This window comes from Bolinopsis microptera, chromosome 10 (genome assembly GCF_026151205.1).
Source record: "Bolinopsis microptera isolate Bmic1 chromosome 10, MBARI_Bmic_1.0, whole genome shotgun sequence".
Lineage (NCBI taxonomy): Eukaryota > Metazoa > Ctenophora > Tentaculata > Lobata > Bolinopsidae > Bolinopsis > Bolinopsis microptera.
This window is the reverse complement of record NC_087081.1, coordinates 1,935,881-1,958,994: the sequence shown is the minus strand read 5'-3', so window position 1 is coordinate 1,958,994 and position 23,114 is coordinate 1,935,881. Positions and strand designations below refer to the sequence as shown.

Here is a 23,114-nt window from a genome sequence, read left to right as displayed (position 1 = left end):
ACCTCATTCGGGCAGCCAAAAAAGGCAAAATTGGGATGAGGTAAAATGAGGCAAAATAAGAGTTCAACAGCTCATAAACTTTAAATATTATTAAAAGTTTATGAGCTGTTGACATATTACGTAATCAGCCGAGGGGGGGGGGGGGTTTCAAATGATTACGGTTGATTACAGGGGGGGGGGGGGGATCGTTGATCATGTAATCAAAATTTTAATTTTTTACCGATTTTCGAAATACCAATTGGACAATTTTCGTTAATTATGTAATCAAAATTTTCGTTTTTTAAACCAATTTTCGTTTAGTAAGTGCTTTGCGATTATTTCATTCATTAATCCGTTGTGATAGCTTTTAATAAATAAATGGCTTAACATGAACATGTAATAGATAGTAATAAAATTAAATCAGTAATAAAATTAAATCAGTAATAAAATTAAATCAACGACAAAATTACACAATATCTATACGTTTAAGAACATAGAGCTCTTTCAAAGCAGCTCTTACAGCGGGTAGTGTCTTCATGCTTGGGAACTGACAAAATGGGGGGGGGGGGTCAAACCTTGATTACGTAATATAGGGGGGAGTGGGGGGTTCGGTCTTGATTTCGGTTGATTACGGAGGGGGGTAAAAATTGCCAAAATATTGAGTACGTAATATGTGAACGACCCCTAAGTAGGACCTTAGAAATCAGTAGAGCGGCGGCGGCACCCAAATCACATAAATATAAACAAAAAAGAAGAGCGTGCATGACGCGCGCGCCTACCATGCGGTTAGCACTGTCTGGGTGCACCATGCAGCCACCGTTCGCAGTTTGATTCAAATTGAGGTAATGATTTATCACTTGAATTTATCAACCATTTAATTAATTTGGAAATCAAATTTCAAGCCAGAGGCTCCGGGAACAAATCAAAAAGAATGTTATAACTATGTCAATTAAAACAATATACAAATAAATAACACACTAACTCCGAAATATCTGGTAATCCAATTCTCAAAACAGTCATCCACGTCATAAAAACCTATCCAAGAATCTCACTCAGATCAATTTGCAAAGATCCAACGGTCCTCATTATATCTTTTTAATTGCTCGGTTATGTGGAGAGCATGTGGCAGTGTATAACGTACGGGGGCCGGAGGTCTTTTGGAGACAAAATATCATTCATGAGTACAGCTTGAAGGGTAAAGATGGGGGTTTCGGATGGGACATGTTAGTCTGTAATGTAGGGATACATTCGCCGATGGAATGCACCCAACAATTATTCAATTATGCTTTGAAAGTCAAACAATAATAATTATGTGAGTATCACAGGGCAAAAAGGCTGCCTGACGCAGTTGTATCCAGCATGTGAACAATATAATAAACATTTCTAGTAATATAATCCAAATATTTCTAGTTTTAGAATATGACCTCAAATCCAATTGCCACTCTGAAAATGCTTCCCATAAAATTGGAGCCAGACTTAATTAAGGAACTAAATTTGACAGAATCCTGTCCTAATAAAACATCTGACATTCGGCAATTTCTGCATAATATATTAGGAAAAAGTTAGAATCAGCCAGGTGAACCACGGGGAAAATTGTAACTTTAAAACCTATCAGCTTGCAAACTTCATAAAACAAAGTTTAGGTAAATGAACCAGCATCAAATTTAAATAAACTTTAAATTCCAATTAAAGCCGAATAATTAAAATTTCTAAAGAATCGTCCTATATTACAATTCTTCTTTATTTTCCTTATCGTCCTTTTCTTCTACAACTTCTTCTTTAGGCTTCTCTTCAACAACTTCTTCTTTGGGCTTATCCTCAATAGTGGAGGTCTTCTCTTCAGTGGATTCTTCTTTCGGGGTTTCAACCGGTTTCTCCTCAGATTTTGTGTCTGCTTTATCATCAGATTTTGCTTCTTCCTTGTCTTCCAGTTTTGTCTCTTCTGCTTTCCCTTCTTCTGTCTTCTCCTCCTTCTTCCCCTCTTCGGTAGTCGTACTCTTCTTTGCTTCCTCTGCAGTCTTGGTACTGTTCTTCAGCGCCTCCATCATCTTAGCCAGTTTATCTTTGTACCACTGAGGGATTGGTTTCCTAACAAGATAGGACAAGTCCCGTTCAAGTGCTGTCTTCTTTGTCTTGATTACCTCCGACTTAAGGACCGGATCTACGTTCTTGGATAAAGCATCCTGTGCTTTTCCAGTTGTCTCAAGCCACTCCTGAAAGACAAAACTTGTTAGTTTACTGTTAGTTTAGCTGCGTGTAGTACTGATGAAATTAGCCAAAGGTTTCCTTGGAGCCAGAGAATCAATTATTCCCAACATCCAATAATTAAGTAGCCACCATGCATAAAAAGTGCATCTTAAAAAGGGCACAGCTGAAAGATAAAATCCGTTCGGACCTATAAATCTAAAGTTCTCTATAACTCCTCTCGCGCTCTCTTTTGGCTAATTTCATCAGGTTTAACATGCTTTTGTTTGCCTCGTCAAGAACTGTCAATATGTCCCGAGCGTAAGGGAACGACGGGTGGTAATTTCCAGATTTGTTCTTGAGTCGGTCAAATTTCGGCTGAAATATGTGTGCCACACATTAACAACAGCTTAAATGGAGTGAGGCTCAGCTGCGTTATGTGAAATTGCGATGAAATGTAGAGATGAAATGTAGAGATGGAATGTAGAGATGAAAGTGGACGTCTAAAAATTAGCTAATATCACTCCGCTACCTCCGAACCCATGATTGAGCTCATGTTTGAACCCTTCCCTTTAAAACAAGCTCAACTACTCAATGAGAAATTGCCGTGAAATTGCGTCCAGAAGCAAGCTAATCAACATACCAATATTTGATCTCATTTATGCTGCTCCCACCCCCTCCCCATATAAAAAGTTGTAGTATCCCATTACCTTGGTAGAGGTGAGCAGTTTCTCCAAGTTCTCCATCTCGACGGTAGTGTGGTAGCGGAACTCTTCCGAAGTGTTCGCTATCTTTACCAGGAACTGTTCTGTCAGGTTGAACGCTTGCTTCAAATCTGAAACGTGCGATTTGTTAATGTTACAGTTTCCACGTTTCATGTAACGTGCATTTTAACCCGGAATGTCCGTACAATATACTGTTTGTTTCCGTGGCGCAAATTTGCAGATAAATTTTGTAATCAGACACACTGTAACTATTTGTAAAATGCACTTATATTGTCTGGATTTACAAATACCAGCAAACTCACCACAAGTCACACACCGATTGTCATTATATTTATGTCGGAGCTAATTTAACTGAACTAGCCGACCAATTTAGACTCTAAGTCAGGAGACCAGGAGCTCCTGAGTTAGTGTCACAACTGCGCTCCATGCATATAATTGGATGCCCCGTGTTCTAACTATCCGCAATGCAGATAATTATGTCCAATATCTATACCGTTCCAACTGTGAAGCGACCAGACGTCGAGACCCCGACATATCTACATATCTACATATTTATCTGCAACTTAAAGAATTTCTACGGTACTACCAGAGTACCATCGGGTACCATATGGTACGGTAATTTAGAAGCGTGGTGAGGGTAACATTTAATTGACACTTCTTTGAGAACTTCTTAGTCTAATTCTATTTGGGGTACGGTGTTGGTAGCTGGTACTCAATGTGTACTAACTATAACTGTTGTTTCAGAGCTGCACAGTTGTTGTTCGAGATAAGTCGAATTTCGTAGATCTTAGTGGTTGAACTTTTAAGGTCATGCATTTTTTTTCGGTTGAGAATGAGCAGGTTCAATATCATTACTTAGTATCTATCACCGATCCACCATTTATTGTCTATAAATCCGGAGGAAACTCTCAATGCTTCACCGTCACAAGTGAGACTTCAAGGTCATTATAACCTGGTAATCTGACTGAAATACAATAATTCTTATAGAGTTAGTTCGAACCATCTGGTCCCTTCTTCTATCCTTCAACCCATAATGTTAGAACCAAAGAGTAATGTGAGTTAAATACAATAGAATTAGTAGGGCCAGGTAACATGAACTGTGGCTCTTTTGGAACCAGTGATGTGTTAAATTGGTGAAATACTGAAGGAGGATGGAGTGTTGTGATGATCGCTGAGTGATGATTTCTGATTTGAAACAATTTGAGTTTACATTCCTGTTTAAAGAACCGGATTAATTTTATATTTTTATTCTCAAGGTTCGAAGTAGTGTGTGTAGATCGATTCGTCAAACCTCTTAGTAGTTCTTGTGAAGCGTATGTATAAGTGAGACTAAGATTTCCGATTTCAAACAGGTGCCCTTTCGATGATCAGTAAAGTTAACACTATTAATGGTCAATAGCCAACACCGCTTCTGATGGCTATTTTTTAGATTCTCTAAGAAAACCGCATCTTTAGTCTCTTATAAGGCAAATCTTTAACCAGAAACTGGCATTTATCTTTTACGTAGGGGTTTGTTAAATTAATTTTACAGGATTCCAGGGCTGGATAAATTGTTGAAAAGGTGTCGAAAGGCATTTGATTTGAGGGTTGACGCGGGACGCCTGGCGGTAGAGTCTGTACTTATTACGTTCTTAATACAGGTTTTATTGCATCACTATCAGTGAAAGTAAACATAAAGAAAACTGCCAGATCCTTGCTCTGCTCCAATGCTTAAAAATGAACATATCAACCCTCAGCAATTTCTCAACACCAGGGTCCAGGCCACGTCGATATAAACATGATTAGTCGTTCTTCAATTTGTGCTGATGAAATTAATCTGAAGTTATCAGAATATGAGATGAGTGACTGTGACTGTGTCAGAATGAAAGTTAGCCTATTGAAAACGGAGAGCACTATTAAACCAGATAATGAAACCATTTATAGACTCCACATAAACAAGCTGTTTAATTGTTTTCTTACGAATACAGCACGCCCTCATCGAGGGGGGCCGTTTAAGAGCGCATTTTTAGATACCATCTCAACCATTCTTAGCAAAAAACAGCTCCTCCTCCATCGTGGGTACAAGTACAATAGCATAATGTTATCTGCAGCCCTACTTAAGTCCGACATTCTCACATTCCAACAGATTTCTAATTATCTGAAATGTCTGGGATTGCTCCTGGACAGTTTGGAGGCTGGGGCGTGGAGACAGTCTCCACGCCCCATCTTCACAGCTCCACTGTTATTATCTACCAACGGGAACTTATCTGGAGTCATGATCGGAATTTCAATAGTGTCACGTTGAAATTATCAAACTCTTATCTTTTATGTGGTGTGAAGATTAACATTATTAAGATATCACTCGCTAGAACATTAGATAGGCATGTTCTCGTTATGGCCAGCTAGAACGGACGGAATATGTTGTCTTTGAACGATTGTTCGTTTCGCACTCCTCATTTCTGTAGATCGCTCTCTCTTGAAATAGCACCAGTTGTTGATTAGAGGTGAATACCATTCTTCATCCACCCGGTTAATTGTGGCTTAAGAATGCTAGAGCTAGAGATGATAAAGCAGCTGATAAGCCCACGAAAGTTAAGGCCGAAATCAGAGAAGATCAAGAAAATTTACAGCCATTGTCACATGACAGTCACGTGCCAAAATCCCAAAGTTCGAACAAGATACGGCCGTAACTGCAATATAATTGACACAGCAATAGCAGCAAATCTGGGGAAACTTGGTGGACATTGACTTTTTTCACACAATTTGAGTATGTTGACTTCAACATTATGTTGCAGCTCATTGTGGTTAATCTCAATGTTGGAGTGATGTTTTTCTGGTGCACAAAACACTACAGTACGGTTATGTTGAATAATTGTGGTTAATGGGTCATCTATGTGGCCACTATGGTGGTTAAAATACCAGTTTTAGGGTTAACCACCATTTTGAGATATGATATTATGAACTGAGTAGTCATTATATTGAGATCATATCATGGTGCAACTATCACAAAAGTTTTCAAACCTCATGGGGGGCATTTTGTGGTCCTAATGGTGGTTAAATTGAAGATGAACGGTGAGCTATAAATATTGCTCCGATTATAGATGTATAGTGGTGGTTGTTCATTTGTGCATGGATGATAATTTTTTATCACAAATGTGCAACTTAATAGTATGGTTGATTTGAGGTGGTTAATATTCGTAAAAAGTGCTAAAAAGATGGTTAAAATGTCAAAATTTGTTGTTAACCACCAATCAAAACATTATTAATGATTTTAGTCAACATTTTATGGTCAACAAAGGACATTTGAAGGGTCTTGATAAAATTTTTCAAGAAATGTTGTCATAAAAGTGGTTAAAAGGGCTATATTACTTGCTAGGCTGTTGAACAAGGCATCTATTAAAGTGAAAATTAACCACAATATGAACTTCAGATAATGGTTTGCTATCCAAATGAGTGTATATTTGTTTGCAAATGCATAATTGACCCCAAGTTCATGCATTCCGATCAATGTGCAGCTAAGGTGGTTAAAATGTCTCGAAAATACCCTATATTTGCACTAATTAACCATTTTTAGAGCACATATTAGCTTTGTAAAGCTATAGCTGGCCATGCTACATTATCTAGATATAACTACCTGCTAATTTATATGACCAGAAACATTGCTGAGTCCTATGTTGCGTCCATCATGGTTAATAAAGGTCTAAAATTGACCAAAATCAGTGTTTTTGGTCGTTTTAACCACCATACGGCCACACATTTTGTTGCATTATCTTTAAAATCACTTATTATCCTCCAGCTATCTCTCATAATCAAATATCAAAACAAAATAAGGCACAAAAAGTTCGGAGGTTGCTGAATAATGGTTAATTTGTGATGGCTTCTGTTGACCGAAAGTCCAAAATAAACATGTTTTAACCACATTGAGGCCACATCTAAGGTTTTATGGTATTGGGACCATAGTCAAAAGTTTTGGGCACCTGAATGGTGACCTCTGCTTTTGAAATTATGGTGATATTTCAATGCTGTGCCATACCAGGTGGTTAAGTACGCGCTAGCGCGCGCGCACGCGTACAAACATGGTTTTTTTGATATACCACAGTTGGTGGTTAACTGTTCTACATCAAACCTTCACTAAAAGTATTGGGCACCATAGTGGTGACATAATATATAAAGAATTTAAGCCTAGACTAAATATGTTGGCCTACAGATGGTTAAGTACGCGCTAGCGCGCGCGCACGCGTACACTATAACATAAACAAATAAACCACTCCACAGACCACATTTATTAATTTTTTTAATTTCCTTCTTCAACTATGTGTCAATGAACCATTTTTGTTCAATAATGACCATCAATATTAACTGTAGTACTTATATCTTCACTGTAGTAAGGGTTTGGGTGTTAGAGGTATAAAAAATGTCCACTAACAAATCAGTCATTTTTCGACTACTTAACCACTTAACTCAGCACCAAAATGTTCTGAGATTTTTTTCGTTGCACTATCATGAAGCTATGACATTTTTGGACCTATGTAAATAATCAGATTACTAAAATTCATAATCTTTGATTTTTAAGGGGGGGTTAAATGCTTCAAATTGGTGTATTTCAAAGTTTCCCCAGATTTGCTGCTATTGCTGGACAGTGGTTATCAAATATAAGCACCCTAGGACCCACGTGCCAACATATACAGTCACGATGCCTAGCACTAAGCTATTCCAGCACCTGTCCAAAATTATTAATAATTCGGCCAGAATTACTCATTTCAGGGTGAGTGTTGTAGTGCTGTATATTCCAGCACTTGTATCACATCTGGGTATTTAACTTTGAGGAGGTCTACCTTACAACTGTACTTTGCCCGTTTCTTGGCAAAAGGTGGACTCCAGTGACCAGTTTGACCCCGAAAGTCGTCTCGGATGTCTTGAGTCGCTTGTGATTTTCTAATTTCATGTGAGGCACCCTACAATTAAACATGGTTAAGAATCCCCTGGATGGCATGCATAATGTTAAAGGCCAGGATGGGTTTATCTTTAAAACATTGTTGCGGTATCACCACACATTATCCGGCGCACCAGAATGTTATGTACCAAATACCATGCGTTCCCCCCTTGGCATGTCAACAACAGGGAATGCTAATACACCCTTGTGTCAAATAACAGGATGTCATTTAGTAAATTCTCCTTTAGTAATGGGGCATATTTATGCCAACTATCGCTGGAATTCGTTGCAATCCTTGTTGTTTTCCGTTTGTTGCAGGCTTCAGTCCACTATAGACACATTGCTTGGGAAAAAGGAAACTGTTATTGTAATTTTATGAGTGCTTTTAGGACCATTTAAGGTCGTCAAAACTACACTTTGATTTTTTGCTGAAGTCGTAACGCTCGCCCTTTATTATCTCTAGGCTAAAACCGGATATAGTTCATTCCATAATCACGTGACCTCAGACCCAATCAACTGGGTTCTGGCCTGGTCAGCTCCCTGTTACCCGATCTTGAGGTGACGTACGACACAAATTTTCACATGCCAAATTCACAAGATTCTGTGCGACATGACGATACATAGAGGCCGCAGAATTATGAGGACCAGATCCTGGTGAAACCTAAGCGATCCATGATATCACAACATGCCCTAACTGACCCACAATGTTACTGACACACCGTATCTCTACTAACAATATCTAGTTAGATATTGTTAGTAGAGATCAGTAACATTGTGAGTCAGTTGTTAACAACACCACGTGACGTGACGAGGTGTATGAGAACGTTTTGTGAGTATCTGGAAGAGTATAATGGGGTGATCACAAACCGTGAAATCATTCCATTCTTAACCGGTACCCCTGGCTTCTTGAGTTTAACTTTCCAGCGAGCGAATATGAACTGTCACCCCAATTCAACAAACGGTTTGTTCCCTATTTATCGCACGCGACACAGCATTTGATTACTTAGCCGCATTCCTGCAGATTAATCGCACTTTTGATAAGCTCAAGACAATCCAACCAACTCCACAGCTAAAATTTTATTTCATCCAGTGAACCTATTTCATGATGTTCGAGCTAAATTTGTGAGTTTGGAGTTAACCTCATTATAGTACAGCTAATGCTGCCGACAGTGTCGACAAGATAAGTACGCGTTTTTTCCTGATCAATCACACCGATCATTTCGAGTCCAGAAATGAACCTCTTCATTCCTTCCATACTATATTTAACTCTAAAGAAGTAATGCTTTACATTAGAAGAAAGGCCATCAGTAATTAACCTTACAGAAATAAAGAATATAATGAGCCCCAGTGATGACTATTGACTAACGATCAGCTATTTATTTTTTCAATTGTACTTGTAGGCTAATGATGCTAGACTATAATATGAATTAAGATCGGAAAGGTTTCTTTATTTAATTTCTGTTAAGAAGAATTTCTTGTCATGACGTACTAATTATTATCTGCGTCTCAAATAATCTCTCTTAATATATTTTATAGTCTAACCAACTTTTCTGTGTGTCCTGTATGTAGGAATTTTATTTTACTCGACATTATCTGCTCGATATAATTAACTATGTCTAAAAATATAGTAATTATGTATATTGTAACGCTCCAGTCAGATAAGTAACAACTATGTTGCAGTTTTTTGTTGTTTAATACTGTTACTTACCTATGCGTTGCAAGATTTTTAACTCTTAGTCGACATGTTATTATCACCAGCACTGTAGATTATTGCGGGACTAAAGAATATGTACCTCATCATATTTTATAAGTTTGAAAGCTCGTACTTACTTGTTCATAATCTACTACCTGTTTATAATCTACTACTTGTTCATAATCTACTACTTGTTCATAATCTACTACTTGTTTATAATCCACTACTTGTTCATAGTCTACTACTTGTTTATAATGATTCTGCCGCACTGACCAACTGAGAGTAGTAAGCTCAGCTCCTTTAATAATTATAAAATAAACATACCTTATCGGACCTTATTTGGACGGACATTACTTGAACGCTGGAGGCCCTAGCGTTCATCTTAATGTCCGTTCAAATAAAGTCCGTTCAATTAATGTCCGTCCAAGTTAAAGTCCGTTGAGATTTTTTCAAAAATTTTCCATTTCGAACTTTTTGTCCAGAATATGACAACTTTGAGAACTTTATTGTGCCATAAGTTAACGACGGAAAGGTTCTCCTTGGTCTGCTGGAGGCACAAAAAACTCTACTACTACCACTACTAGTATATGATGTTTTCAAGGGTCACTTGGCGGAAAAAAGTCAACGAAATTATGGCATTCATGATTCAACAAAATAAGTCATGAACTAGTCCCCGCCAACATGACAAACTTGTTCCAGCCTTTATATATAACGGTAAATCGTGTTGCCAAGGACATTGTCCGACGTTGTTATAGTTCATATTACTCGAGGCGGTAATGAAACAGTGCTATGAAAGCTCCACGTGATGTTAAGGTTAACCTTAAGTTGTCTAAGATAAAACCACTTCACACCGAATGGCTTGTAAAAGTTAACACTGAAATGCAGGACCGGGGTAGTTTGATTAAAAAAAAGGTTTCCATAAATCACTGATGCTTTTCTTACTTACTGTATAAAAAATGGATTTAAAAATCATTTGCTGAAATTTTTTTAAAGTCAAAAAAATTCGGATTTTTGATGGTTTTGAATGCCTTCGAGCGTTCATATTAATGTCCGTCCAAATAAGGTCCGATAAGGTACTTACTCATACTCACTGCATATATTACGTGACACAATTGTAATAGCCCCTAGCCAGCTGCCAGTAGTAACAACTTGCTAACTGTACTGGTTATATTGTGATTTGTGTAACGTTATTATGTCACGTGTGACGTTATCGTGTCACGTGTGACATACCTTGTGACACTCTCCGTGACCCTTTAAGCGGTGGTTATAAAGCAATAGCATGATCGTTAGGCAGTTGAGATCGTCTATTTTGGATTTTGTTGCCCCTGATAAGCATAATTATGGGCCCATGGCCTCATATTATATAATAGCTCGTCCCTTGTTGATTGTGGTCTTTAGTCCCAATTGATTATCATCATTGCGTATATTAATCAGAAAGAATGGCCTCACATTTATGGCCATTGCCTTGAATGGCGGTATGAGCAGCTCGTCTGGTTTGTGTATTAATGTACTAAGAAGCCTGTATCACAGAGAACCTTAATACATTTACAAATAAACCAGACGGGCTCAGCAATTGTGTTCATTTGACAGGTTTTACTGTACAGATTGTATTGAAGTTGCTACGGCAATTACATTGAACCAGGTTGACAATAAAATTACCAGGTGCCCATAAGACATGTGGAAACATTAGACCTAAGGCCTGTAGACAGGGACTAGGATAACGCAAGATGGTGCAACATTTAACTCGTCTGTAAGACTGGGGCCGTACTTTTAATTGCAAGCTTCCACAACAGTACAATCGTATTTAAGCAGCTTCAGCCTAGGCCTGAAGCTTGAGAATAAGTTTACCTTTCGTGTCACTTGATGGGAACATAGTGATACCACTGTGCTGGGTTAACTAAAGATTTCCCGTAGATTAATATTATTGACCAACAATCTTTAGGGGCACATTGCTTAGTGTTGATTGCTCTTAGTCGTATAACAAATTACCATAAATTATAATATCACACTATTATTATTATAACATCAAAACATTAGCTCTACTAGCAAGCAAGCCATATTCAGGCTGCAGTGTTGCAAGTAAAGTCTACCTTAACTCTTATTTATAGCCCTCCTTTCTATTTAAAGTTTAGTTTCACTCTGATGGAGAGCACCTGTTCTCTACGGAGCCAAGTTCAGTTTAATCTGAAGCCTCTTGCTCCTTTCTTCTCAAAGGATATATGTTTACAAAGTTAATTTCGGTTGTAACCATGATACAGTTAATAATGAGGGCGGTAATTAGAATTACAAAGGAGTTAGAGCTCCAAAATAAGATCAAGTTTTGAGCCCTACAGATAGAATTAGTTTGCAAATTATCAATTGATATCAGGTTCCCGGCCCAGTTCTCTTATTTTCTCTCTTCAAAGGGAATTAATATGTCCTGATGCTTCAATGTTACTTCCACAGCTGCCACAATGTTCTTAATTCTTTGAATTAAAAAGTCGAGTTCTTGTACATTGGATACTTCTCGTCCTTTCTCTCATGAGATAGTATCTACTTAACATCTGCACATTCTAGACGGGGAAGCTTTCTTTATTTCTATTAACAGGTAATTGTTGATACTGTATATATAATGATATTCCAAACTCAACATTAGCCACTAATAGACCTGTTATAAGGTAGCTCTTCAAATATGAAATAGACATGAAGGATTAAACAAAAGATGGCTGAGGGCCAGCAAGACCGTTTTGTCTGAGAAACAAGGTTCACGTGGCTGCGCGTGGCACTGAACTCGCCAGAGAGCCAGAACATTTGCCTCAAAAGTACCTCATGCCCCTATTAGATGCATTACCCCAGACCTTAGTTCAAGTTCCTGTATCTCTATCCAGCACTCAGACTCATTCGTGCTTTGCACAAATTGTGTAATTTGTTCCCTCTTTTTTCTGCAAGGATGCGGGAACGTGGTCCTTGCATCCTTTTATTTTGTAACTTAGTGACGACACTTAAAATTTGCTATTACCATAATAAAACGGGGATAACATTTTGTTACGTTCATAGTATCTCAAATTTTGTCAGAGATATTAAGAGTACATACCTTAGATACAATTGTGTGCGTTTACTTGAAACTGATCTCAGCTCAATGCACTACTTCAGTATCACTATGTCACTTTTTTATCTCCTGTTTGCCAAAACAGGTGCTGGTCATCATAACGAGTAAGGACATGAAACTTGCACCACTTGTTGGCTGATAGTTGATACCTAGTCTATCATGTCTGAGTATTGTAATCAATTCTTTAGTCTGACATTTATGACAAATATCATATTATGTAATATTTTATGCGGGGATTTGACGAATTTTCTAACTCAACTAAATATGCTGCTGTCTTCTCTCTAAGTCTCTAATCTGATTTTAGTCTGCTCTTTAAAATTTCGGGCTGCGAAGTAGAAAAAGCTGCAAAATACCCTTTGAAATTTCTAGCGACCGCAAATAATGTCAGCAGAAGAATACATGATGCCTGGAGACGGTAGACAAGAGGTCCCTGTGCAGATTGAGAAGTTTGTCCAGCAACGAGGATTCCTCATTGCCTTTGCAGTCATTGATTTCGTTCTGGGAGTCGGGAGCGGATTTTTGAATGGTAAGAACCTTGAAAATATTTAATTTTGATGATGAGTCTCAGCAGCAAATCAGTAATCACCCGGTGATCTTGTACAATATCTTATGAACTCAAAGTTAACCATACATTTTTTCAACACAATATCTTGAGAAAATGATTTCCTAAGTAACAATTACACCTCTCCCAGGTGTCTCTGTACTGTACTACAAACAAAAGCTGGGACCCACAGACAACATCAACCACCTCCTCTACTTCACCCTCTCCCTCTTCGGTGTCCTGATCTCCTGTGGAGCCTTCCTCCACATCTTCGTCCTGATCTTCACGCTCTACTACGACCAGGACACCCTGAACATCCTACTTCCTACATCCTACATCCTCATGATAACCTCCACCTACACTTCAGCTCTGATAAATGTGAGCCTGGCTGTGGTGAGGACTATCAACATTGTGAACCCCCTCCAGAGGATCAACAGGAAGGCTGCTATCATCAGTATATCAGCGTACTGGCTGCTAACAGTGACCGTGGCTGTTGTGGATGTCGCGTTTTGGAAGAGCGGATCTAGCATTGGACCAGGGTATGAGTATTACTACACTTTCATAAACATGTCCAGTTGCTATGGTATCCTATCTCTTCTCCACACTAAAAACTTACTCCACCCGTTTATCGTAGCCAATCACAAAGCCCTCTTCCCTGTCCTTATATGGGTGATTCCCTGTGTTATCCCCTCTGTTTTCTGCCTCGTCTCCTCCTCAATACAGATCTTCTCTCTACGAAGAAGGAAACTCCTCCGACAAGAAGACCAGATCCACAGCAAGGTTACAATAACAATCCTTCTGCTAACAGTAACCTTCTTCATCTGCAACACCGTTAACTTCACCTACGTCTTCCTTATGTCGTACGGAGAGTGGAGTGGGTACAAGGTGTTCCTCACTCTGTACGTGGTTACCAGCATGGTTCCCTTCATCAACACCCTGGTGAACCCCATCATCCTCGTCTCCAGAGGGCATCTTCTCAGGAGGTTCTTTGTGGGGTTCCTGAAGAGGAGGAGGAGGCTGACGAGCGGGGAGGTGTTGTTGGAGATGGAGTGTGTCCAGGGGAGGGAGGACTTGAAGATTGAGCATCCTGTCACTAGACAGGAGACTGTTGAGAGCTTTACAAGGACATTCAGTAGATAGTATGCTAAGTATGACGATAAAATATGCTGATGAAAACATGCTAAATATTCAGGTGAAAATATGCATTCAGTTGAACTTTAACTTTATTTGTCAGTGCCATTTGTTGGAATTTGAACCCTTTTAAAGACTGAAGGCGAGAATTTTGCCACATTTTTCAGGTTGGGTCAAGACTTATTTTATACAAATTATTCTGATTGCCGATTTCAATTACAGCGGTAATCGCTAATATTTATGCTCAATTCGTGCATGAATGATTCTAACTATGTATCATTTATTTTTTATCTATTACCGTAAGTTGGACTTATTATTCATGGTCTGTGCGTCTCTCAGTTACATTTCATAAATTACAGAATCCCAGTTGCTTAATTATAATCTTTATTGAGATGGTTATTACAGCGGATCTTAGGGGTACTGCTAGGGCCGAGCCCGAAATTATAATTTAACGGTTGTTCTAAATATCAAAATAATAAACAGATAATCTCAGATTGAGTTTAAGACAATCAACTTATTTATTTGCCTGATCAAGTAAAAATAATTGAGTAATTAAATAATGATTAAGTAATTAAATAACTGACCAGCGATGGCGGCAGGACGTGCTTTCATCTCTTTAACTCTGTTAATGACGGGGTCACAGTAATCTTCTAACGTAGCCAACCTTGCGTTAAACACCTTCAAAAAGGTGAGTAATTAGTAATTAGTATCTAATTATCAATTAGCTTCGTGCCACTGCAATTGTGATATATCCTCTACCTACACTGTCGGAATTTTTTCTATTAATTACAGATTGAAATAATAACTAATTAAGTAATAGTTAATCTCTAAAATAGTATTTATAATTAATTATCTAATTACCACGAAAGTTTCACCCCAACTGTCCTCTTCCAGCCAGTCTGTCTCCTTACTCAGTGCCTCCTTCATCTTCTCCATTTCTTTAGGTGTGCTGGCTGCTATGTACACATCTACATTGGGAGACGTGGATTTTAGCAGTCGCAGTTATGAGTTACACATAAAGTGACATAATGAAAAGGAGCTGTAATTTTGTAGGACCTTTTCCGAAGAAGAAATAACGACTTAGTCACATCTCAGGTGACAAAGAAAATGTTGATATATCGTGTAAGATGTTCTAGTTAAAAAGAGCAGAAGTCTGAAATGGGCATATTTTCTTAGTGAAGTGGATTGTATCTAATAGATAGAAACTAACCGTCATCCTCTAACAAATCCTTCATGTTGATAACGAAAGATTCCAGGCTGTTCCTCGCCATTTCGGTGGCACGTTTATCATCATCTATCTTCTTCAAGGCTGCTAGTTTTTCTTTGCTAGGTTTTGTGTCAGCCAAAATGGGGATTCCTGGTAAAGATCAGGGTGTCAAACATCAGAGCAGTGACTTAAATAGGCAAGTGCCTATTTCCTTCACATATTCAAATAATATCTAGGTCATATTTGACAGAACAAAACACAATCTAGTTTCATTGGTTCATTTTATACATTCATATTATTTAACAATGAAATGTTATATACGTAAATGTATGTTCAAGTTCAGGATTGTTTACAACTTACCGAAATGAATAGAATCCAGTTTAAGGATTTCTTTAATAGTAACAGGCTTCTCCGGAACAGCTTCAGTTTCATTCTGATGAAAATTTTATTTCACTGACATGATTGAAATATATTTAATTACTAAAAATTACATTGTGAGAAGAGTATCTGTATAATCGCTGAATACCGTGTTTGGACCTTGCAATTGTTCTCTAACTAAACAAGCACCTTAGCATCTTTTTTGACCTCCTCTTTATTTTCTTCGGTTTTCTTCTCTTCCTCGGGTTTCTTCTCTTCCTCGGGTTTCTTGTCCCCATCGTCTTTCTTCTCATCTTCTTTCTTTTCTTCTCCAGCCTCACTTTCCTTCTTTTCACCTTCCTCGTCACTCTGGTTAAACAGGACGTTAAATTGGAAACTGTTGTGTATAAGATGAGAAAGTTAGTAAATTACAAGTTAAGTTCCGTTGCCGGTAACAAGACATAAAAGAGCAAAGCAAAAGTTAAACTGAAACAAAACCCCATAATAATTGCTTGGGGAAGAAAAAATGTACGGAATGTCGAGGACAACCTGTTTTTTAACATCTGTTAAGCAAAAACCTTACATATTTACATATATTTACAGCGTATATATATATATTTACAGCGCGGGGATACGAAAGGTACTGCATGTAATCATGCAACTACAAAATCAATAGTACAACATACGTTTCCACCGAAGAAATTAGAGACGCTATCCATCCACCCAGGCTCCGTTTTGTTAGCCACAATGGTCTCGAACAGTGCTTCTACTGAGTCAACCGAGATTAGGCCTGACTCGTCCACCTGCCAGTCAAAAAGGTTACTAACAGGTTACTAACAGGTTACGTACTGGTTACTAACAGGTTACTAACAGGTTACTAACAGGTTACTAACAGGTTACGAGGGATTATCTTAGAAAAAGCTGTTTCCAGGATTTCTTAGTCATTACGGTGCAGTGATCACCATTACCATGAACCATCTCGATAATTCAAATTGTTTCGTGGTCAGGATACAGAAAACAATTTTTAAGACATACCAAGATGTGAGCCTTGATTCCTTTAGCGGTTTTGTCGTGATGCTGGTTGAACACATCTTTAACTCCTTTAACGTTAACCATCATCAGTGGTAGAGAACCAAACTCACTGTAATTATATAATATAGTTGGTCAGATATAAGGTAAAACTAAAAGGGCTCAGAAATCTACAAATTACGACTTAGGAAAAACTCGTAGGACAAAACCTGGTGAGATTCCGCAAGAAAATCATGAAATTATACTTGTATTACTTAACTTTTTTGTAAGGCAAGAAATAATATAAAATAAAGACACGCGTACTTGGTCTGTTTCTCAGATAGGTAATCCAGGTTGCCGTAGCTGACGTTAAAGTGGAAGTCGTCAGAAAACTTGGTGTAAGTCATGGCTTTCTTCTGGGGGAGGCCGTTGTTACGGTAATACAGCTCCTTGTTAACCAGTTTAGTCTCTGTTACTTCGCCTGGGAGGTCATTTAGATTTATTTATTTATAAATTAAATTTATGCTATAAATATGTATATAGAGCATCTTTTTATGCTATACATCTTTTTATGCACTATCTTTTTATGATATACATAGCATGAATTTTTTGCTATATATAGCATAATTCATGCTATGTATAGCATACAAAGATGAAATAATGAAATGATCAGGGTTTGAGAGGAATTTGCGGCTGCAGTCCGCAATCGGTTATACCATAAAGTTTCAACCAGCAGAAGTAACCCCAGCAAAATGTTGTGTGTAGGGCTTAGGAACCGACCGGAAATCCGGCTGAATCCGGTTCCGGCCGGATATCCGGCTTCAAAATCCGGTTCCGGCTCCGGCTCCGGCTGGAAAAAAATTTGCCGGATTTTTGCCGGATTTCAGTTTTTTTACCGAAAAAAAAATCAAAAAAATATTTTCGGCTAATAATGAACAGGGTAGCCTGTCCCACTCTCTCCCCCCCCCCCTTTCAGCTTTGTCTTTGCCTGTATTGTCAATTACAGGGGTGTGCCCACCTTGATCCTGACTACTATTCGTTCTTGCTACTTACTGTCGGTGACTGTTGAGCGATGTTCTTGTTATAACAAAAAACTAGTTTGACGTGTTTCTGTTAATCTCGCTGGGTGTTGTTTCTTTAATTTGTTTACAGACGTACTCCTTGAATCGATGATTAATTTTGGTTTCATGCTGATTGCGGGTATGACTGAACGGGTTCATACTTTTTGCAACCGTTTTTTAACTGCAATCCGGCCAACGGCTGGTTACACTTTTACTCTGTACTATAATCCGGAATAAAATATCTGGTTTATTATCATTTGCACTTTATTATTATTGGTTTAGTAGGATTACATTATCAAGCCGTGGTAAATGTGTTACTCGTATTTTACATAAAATACGCTGCGGTTTTATAAATAACGCATTTTACTTTCCAGAATAAAATATCAGTGTGGACCTACTATTACGGACCTACTTTACTCAACATATCTTAAATCCAATCAGCAAACTCGATCTTTATGCGTGTAGCAGCATATTCCTGATTGGTAAGCTGTCTTTTATTTTTAACAACCGTGCTATGAAGGTTTGTGTGAAGTTCTTTGGTATATTTGTATTTCTAATCTTTCCGGAGGGAATTGGCTGATCTCGCCATTTGAAACTTGTTCCTTTGAATGGCACCAAATTATTTTCTTTCAGATACTGATCTGGCTGAATGTGCGAGCAAGGGGGAAGACACTAAGTACTACCGATAGGTTACAACCAGTATCATACGAAAAATGGAAGACTGATTTGAAATGAGGGAGACATGGAAACACTTTTCCTTTTTGTGTAGGCAATAAAAAAATACTATGGTCATCAGGAACAGATGGAAGAAGAATAACCGGGGGACTTTATATTGAGGTTCGAGACAAAATATTACTTTCCATAGGATTATACGGGTTGGAGTTAGTAGAAACATGAGACTTAAGCGATAGACTAAACTGATCAAAACATGTTCTACTTGTGTTAATACTAAGGTCACATAATTAAAGTTGTGCCACGGGGACTAAGAGTTCGAGAACATAAAAAGATTGACTTCGCATTAAAACTACTAGTTGCAATCTTCATTACTTAGATATAAAGATGACGCACAATAGTTTGACATGTCACATGTATTATTCTTGATTGGAAAGCGATTTTTCTAGAGTATCGGAAATTAGTGGCTGTACGATGAAAACAAGAAATCTGTTTGGAGCAGTGGCACAAGAGGTAATTTGACGAGATTAGAGCTTGTGGTACAGGACGACAAACAAGTCGTACTCTACAAATTCTTCCTCGGGACAGGGCCCGTTCTTGGTCATCCTATACAAAGAACAGATACTGTCAGAGATGATATCGGAAAAGTAAGTCTCATGTATTATCTAGAACAGTTCTTTTTTCTTTATAGATTAGTGAGGGAGTTTTTTGAAGTTCACTACATTCTTTAAAAACGTAAAATAAACCGTTAAAAATCAAAGGTATTCTTTTGGTTCTTGAGGTGAGAGGTTGTATATTTGCCCTTTTCAGAACAGCTACCAATTGATAGACGGACGTTGGGGGAGGAAAAGCCCGTAATTAGTGGTCAAAGAGGTCTCTTGATGTTTTCAAACCATGGACCTTCTGCGAAATTAACTTAATGATTTGAATAATGCAGCCCCATGCATTGCAGCTGATGGGTTTTAAAGGTGCTTTTTTCCTCGCCATTATGGTAAAATTTGGAAAATCTAGAGGTTTATGGTGTATTGCAAAACAGTTTAACTTGTTCAACTACTGACTGGTCATTTTCATGCTCACTTAAGAAGAGCACCATGAAATGAAAGCTTGTAGTGATCACACTAGAGAATTTGTTTTTTTTTGTTCGGGAATTACGGAAGCCCGTTCACTCTTGAAACTCTGTGGAATCACAATGTTTCCAGGACATCAACATTTCCTACTCCTTTTTAATGGAGGAACAGTTTGTGTGATCAGTTCAGTGATAATTCTGCTGCAGCTATTTGCCGGAATATGGGCTATCGGGTAGCAGAAAGGCTGGCGATTATCATGGCCTTTTGAAAAAGTTAGACTTTAATTTTTATCGGCTCTGGACGATGTGAATTGCAGTTATGGAGACTGGGAATTATTGTAACTACTCCACGTCTCATATGGTGGTCATTATAGGACGTCTACTTATCTGCAAAATCCATCCAAGTGGTATATATGGCCATATTGTAGCTTTCTTTACCTCAATCTTGCTAGGTATGTGGATGTATACGTATGCAAAAGGGGAAGAATTCGAAATTGATCGACTTGTAAAGGAAATAGCAGGACATACGTTACTCTTGTGAAAAAACTTGTACGTCGGCTAAGAAACAAAAAAGTAAAAATGGCGAAAAGAAAGTTCCAGATCGGGCGTTTCTTCAGTGAAACATGGGAAGAGGATAAAATAATATAGTTGTTTTCACTTTTTAATGTAATCCGGTAGAATAAGATTTTTTTAATGTTGCGGTGGTAATGAAATTGATTAACAGTTATAAATTTTAGTTATAAAATAAAAGGGAAAGTTTCTTCTTAAATTCTAATGAAAAGAATTTTGTATGTAACCATTTGATTTTAATTTATTGATCTCTCTTTACATACGGGTTTCAGAGTTTATTATTGCAAACTGTATTACTCTTGAAGGCAGTCAACTTTCTACCGTATTTAACAGGTTAGAAGTGTAAATAGGCTTAAACCTAGTTTAGAAAGCAAAATGAAATACTGCCAAAATTAAAATAGAACTGCGCCTAAAATGAAAATACCTTGTTGAAGGTTGCGAATCCCATCATCTTGATTATGCAGGGACGTCTTCCACTCAGCAGAGGCGGATCGATACTTCAGGCGGGGGAGGTTTTTTTTTTTTTTTTTTTTTTTTTTCCTCATTATTAAGAAACCCAGAGGGATTGTCAACAGCACTGCATCTGCAGTGATGGTATTTGTCGTGTTGGTTGCCCAGATGATGTTGACTGGGTTCACTTCCCTTGTCGCTACTTCAATCCACTGTCCGTGTATTGATGCCGACACACGCGTATTGTCGGCGATTGTTTAGGACCCTTGGGACATTGCGTCTGTAATTGTAGGACATCCTGAAAAATTAAGTCATTACATTATTAGGCCATACGAGATCGCTTAAATTAGTAAAATAGTATATACTATTAGGTTCCAGAAAGTAAATAAAAATATCGATGATTTTACCAGGAAATTAATACACAATATTATTACCCGGTCATGAACAACGAGGTGGTTTCCAGTAAACTCAAAATCGTTTCGTACTGGATCCATTGTTTTAAAGATAGTGCCGAGAGTAGGGGCCCGCATTTGTAAACTCCAGGGTTGGAACAATGCCAATCTATAACATGTTCTCTACGGGGGGGTCATGTAAATTCTCATTGGGGGACCTTCTGCTCCATTTTTGTCAAACTGACTCAAGGCTCTTGTTGTTCTTCATGAGGAGCGTCGTATTCAGCGAATGTTTTCCAACATGAACTTGTAGGCTTAGCTTTGACTTCAACTCGGCCCTTTTGGTAACGGTAACTTCTCCAAGTTGGTCTGAGAGTTCCTCGGGCTTCATTTTTAAATTCTGGAGAAGAAAAAAAGTATTTAATACTTTAAGGATAGCTAGATCATTTCGATTCTGATTGCAATGAAAAGCCAACAGTCTAGGTCTACTGAACTTGATAAGTGGATGATTAAAACCCTTTCATGAAATACATTCATGATCTGTTCGCTTACCCAAGTATTTGGAGTGAGAGTTTTGATTTTATCGTGGAAGAGGACTATGCTTGTGAAATATGGTTCAACTTCTCCTGAATCTCGCACCCTCTCACGCCACATGCTTCAGCTGCTTTTTCCTTCACCTGCCTAATCTGCAACTAATAATAATCTCCAGAGCTTGACAAGAGTTTACGGGATACCGGTGATGCTGTTCACATTTAATTGGGTGGACATGTATGTGGTAGCCTCTAACAGCCTGTTACACTCCTCGCAACAAGCTCATCACGCTCTTTGGGAACCATCGTCCTGTAAATTTCGTTACAGCGGAAAATCTAGTTTTATTGGCATCAATCTAGGTTCAGCTGTTTGGCGAGCACTGCCAGTGGGTTCCCTCCGAGGCCTGTTACCACCCATTGCGCCAAGATCTGCAAAGTAGTTTCGTCCTTTGAAGGTGCAAACTATGCCGCACAACGGATCGTGCTGCGATAAACATCCACGTAATTCCGAATTCTTGGAGTTGTCTTGCAGCTGTAAGACCTAAATAAATGTAATTAGTTGTCGTGCAGTGCAGTAAGTTAGCTTTTCTTAATTCGGAGGAGATGTAAAAAGTTTATTGCACCATCCCCTCACAGTCATCAACAAAATTGATACGCTGTATTACCTGATATAACCAGCAACGACAACAAGAACTTTAGGAGCGGTCGAGGGGGTTCTGGAGTTTGGGTGAGGCGTTCACTGCGAAGTTTATAACCCGTATCTGTTCAGTTACTCATAAACAGTTCTACCTACCCTCATCTCTGAAAAGACACATCAGTACTAAAAAACAGTGTTTAGATGTCAATGCTATGAACCGAAGTAATCAACTGATTTTCAATATGTAAGATTTTATATTCGCCATAATTGTCTTCATTAATAATAATTTATAGTTATTCAAATCCGGTGTGGGAGGCTCTATTATGGCAGAGCGTTTTCAAATCAGTGCGCTTGTTGTGGGTCTTTCCAACCAGACAAACAGCTGACAGAATATGTTCAGATAATGTGGGAGTGGGTACAGGGCGTTCAATGTGTAGAGGCTCTGTTGAATCAATTGAACGAAGCAAGGAAAAGGTCTTGTCGGATTGGATATGGGATTATGGATCGACAATAACGTCGGAAAGCTGAAAAGACAATATATATGGCAAACATAGCAAACTTACCAGTCTGTTTCTAATGTAATGAGAAAGTGAGCTTGGGAATCCATCACGTTGAAAATTTCAGAGAAACTAATGGCTTACTGTTTCGTCATTACGATCGGCAGGTATATCTGCTTGCAAATGCTGCTGACTCAGATATGAAAATGGTAGATTTGAAAATTGAGACGGTTATTACGAAAATTGGGGCCTTTGTAACATCGTCCCCCAAAACTCATGTTATCACAGTGACTCGGTGTCCATAATGACAAAAAGAGAAAATTGGTTTTGTTGAGTTGAGGGTCAAACAAAGTATCAATGATATGAGTCTTGAAGTGGTTATATCGATTATTTCCAATCATTCAGTATCCTTTA

General features: G+C 38.3%; 2 protein-coding genes across 2 annotated transcripts in view; one reads left to right on the top strand and one right to left on the bottom strand.

Moving 5' to 3' along the window:
* The window catches only part of LOC134822212 (hypoxia up-regulated protein 1-like), an 84,107-nt gene that overhangs the window by 26,956 nt on the left and 34,037 nt on the right, over positions 1 to 23,114 (top strand). The window lies entirely within an intron of this gene.
* On the bottom strand, positions 914 to 21,872 carry LOC134822167 (hypoxia up-regulated protein 1-like). Its single transcript, XM_063833079.1, has 11 exons — positions 21,824 to 21,872; positions 17,150 to 17,306; positions 16,853 to 16,958; positions 16,504 to 16,620; positions 16,028 to 16,186; positions 15,821 to 15,893; positions 15,464 to 15,610; positions 15,115 to 15,221; positions 14,838 to 14,931; positions 2,874 to 2,998; positions 914 to 2,192 (listed from the first exon to the last, which is right to left on the bottom strand). The coding sequence occupies exons 1-11, from the start codon at positions 21,870 to 21,872 to the stop codon at positions 1,707 to 1,709; spliced, it is 1,620 nt and encodes a 539-aa protein (XP_063689149.1). The 3' UTR covers positions 914 to 1,706.

Bases quoted from the DNA above. Each gene is read 5' to 3' on its own strand.
- LOC134822167 (XM_063833079.1), bottom strand. From the start codon at position 21,872: ATGGTTCCCAAAGAGCGTGATGAGCTTGTTGCGAGGAGTGTAACAGGC. The intron at 17,307-21,823 runs GTTAGAGGCTAC...ATGACCTCCCAG, and splicing joins TGCGAGGAGTGTAACAGGCT to GCGAAGTAACAGAGACTAAA. The intron at 16,959-17,149 runs GTACGCGTGTCT...ATATAATTACAG, and splicing joins CTATCTGAGAAACAGACCAA to TGAGTTTGGTTCTCTACCAC.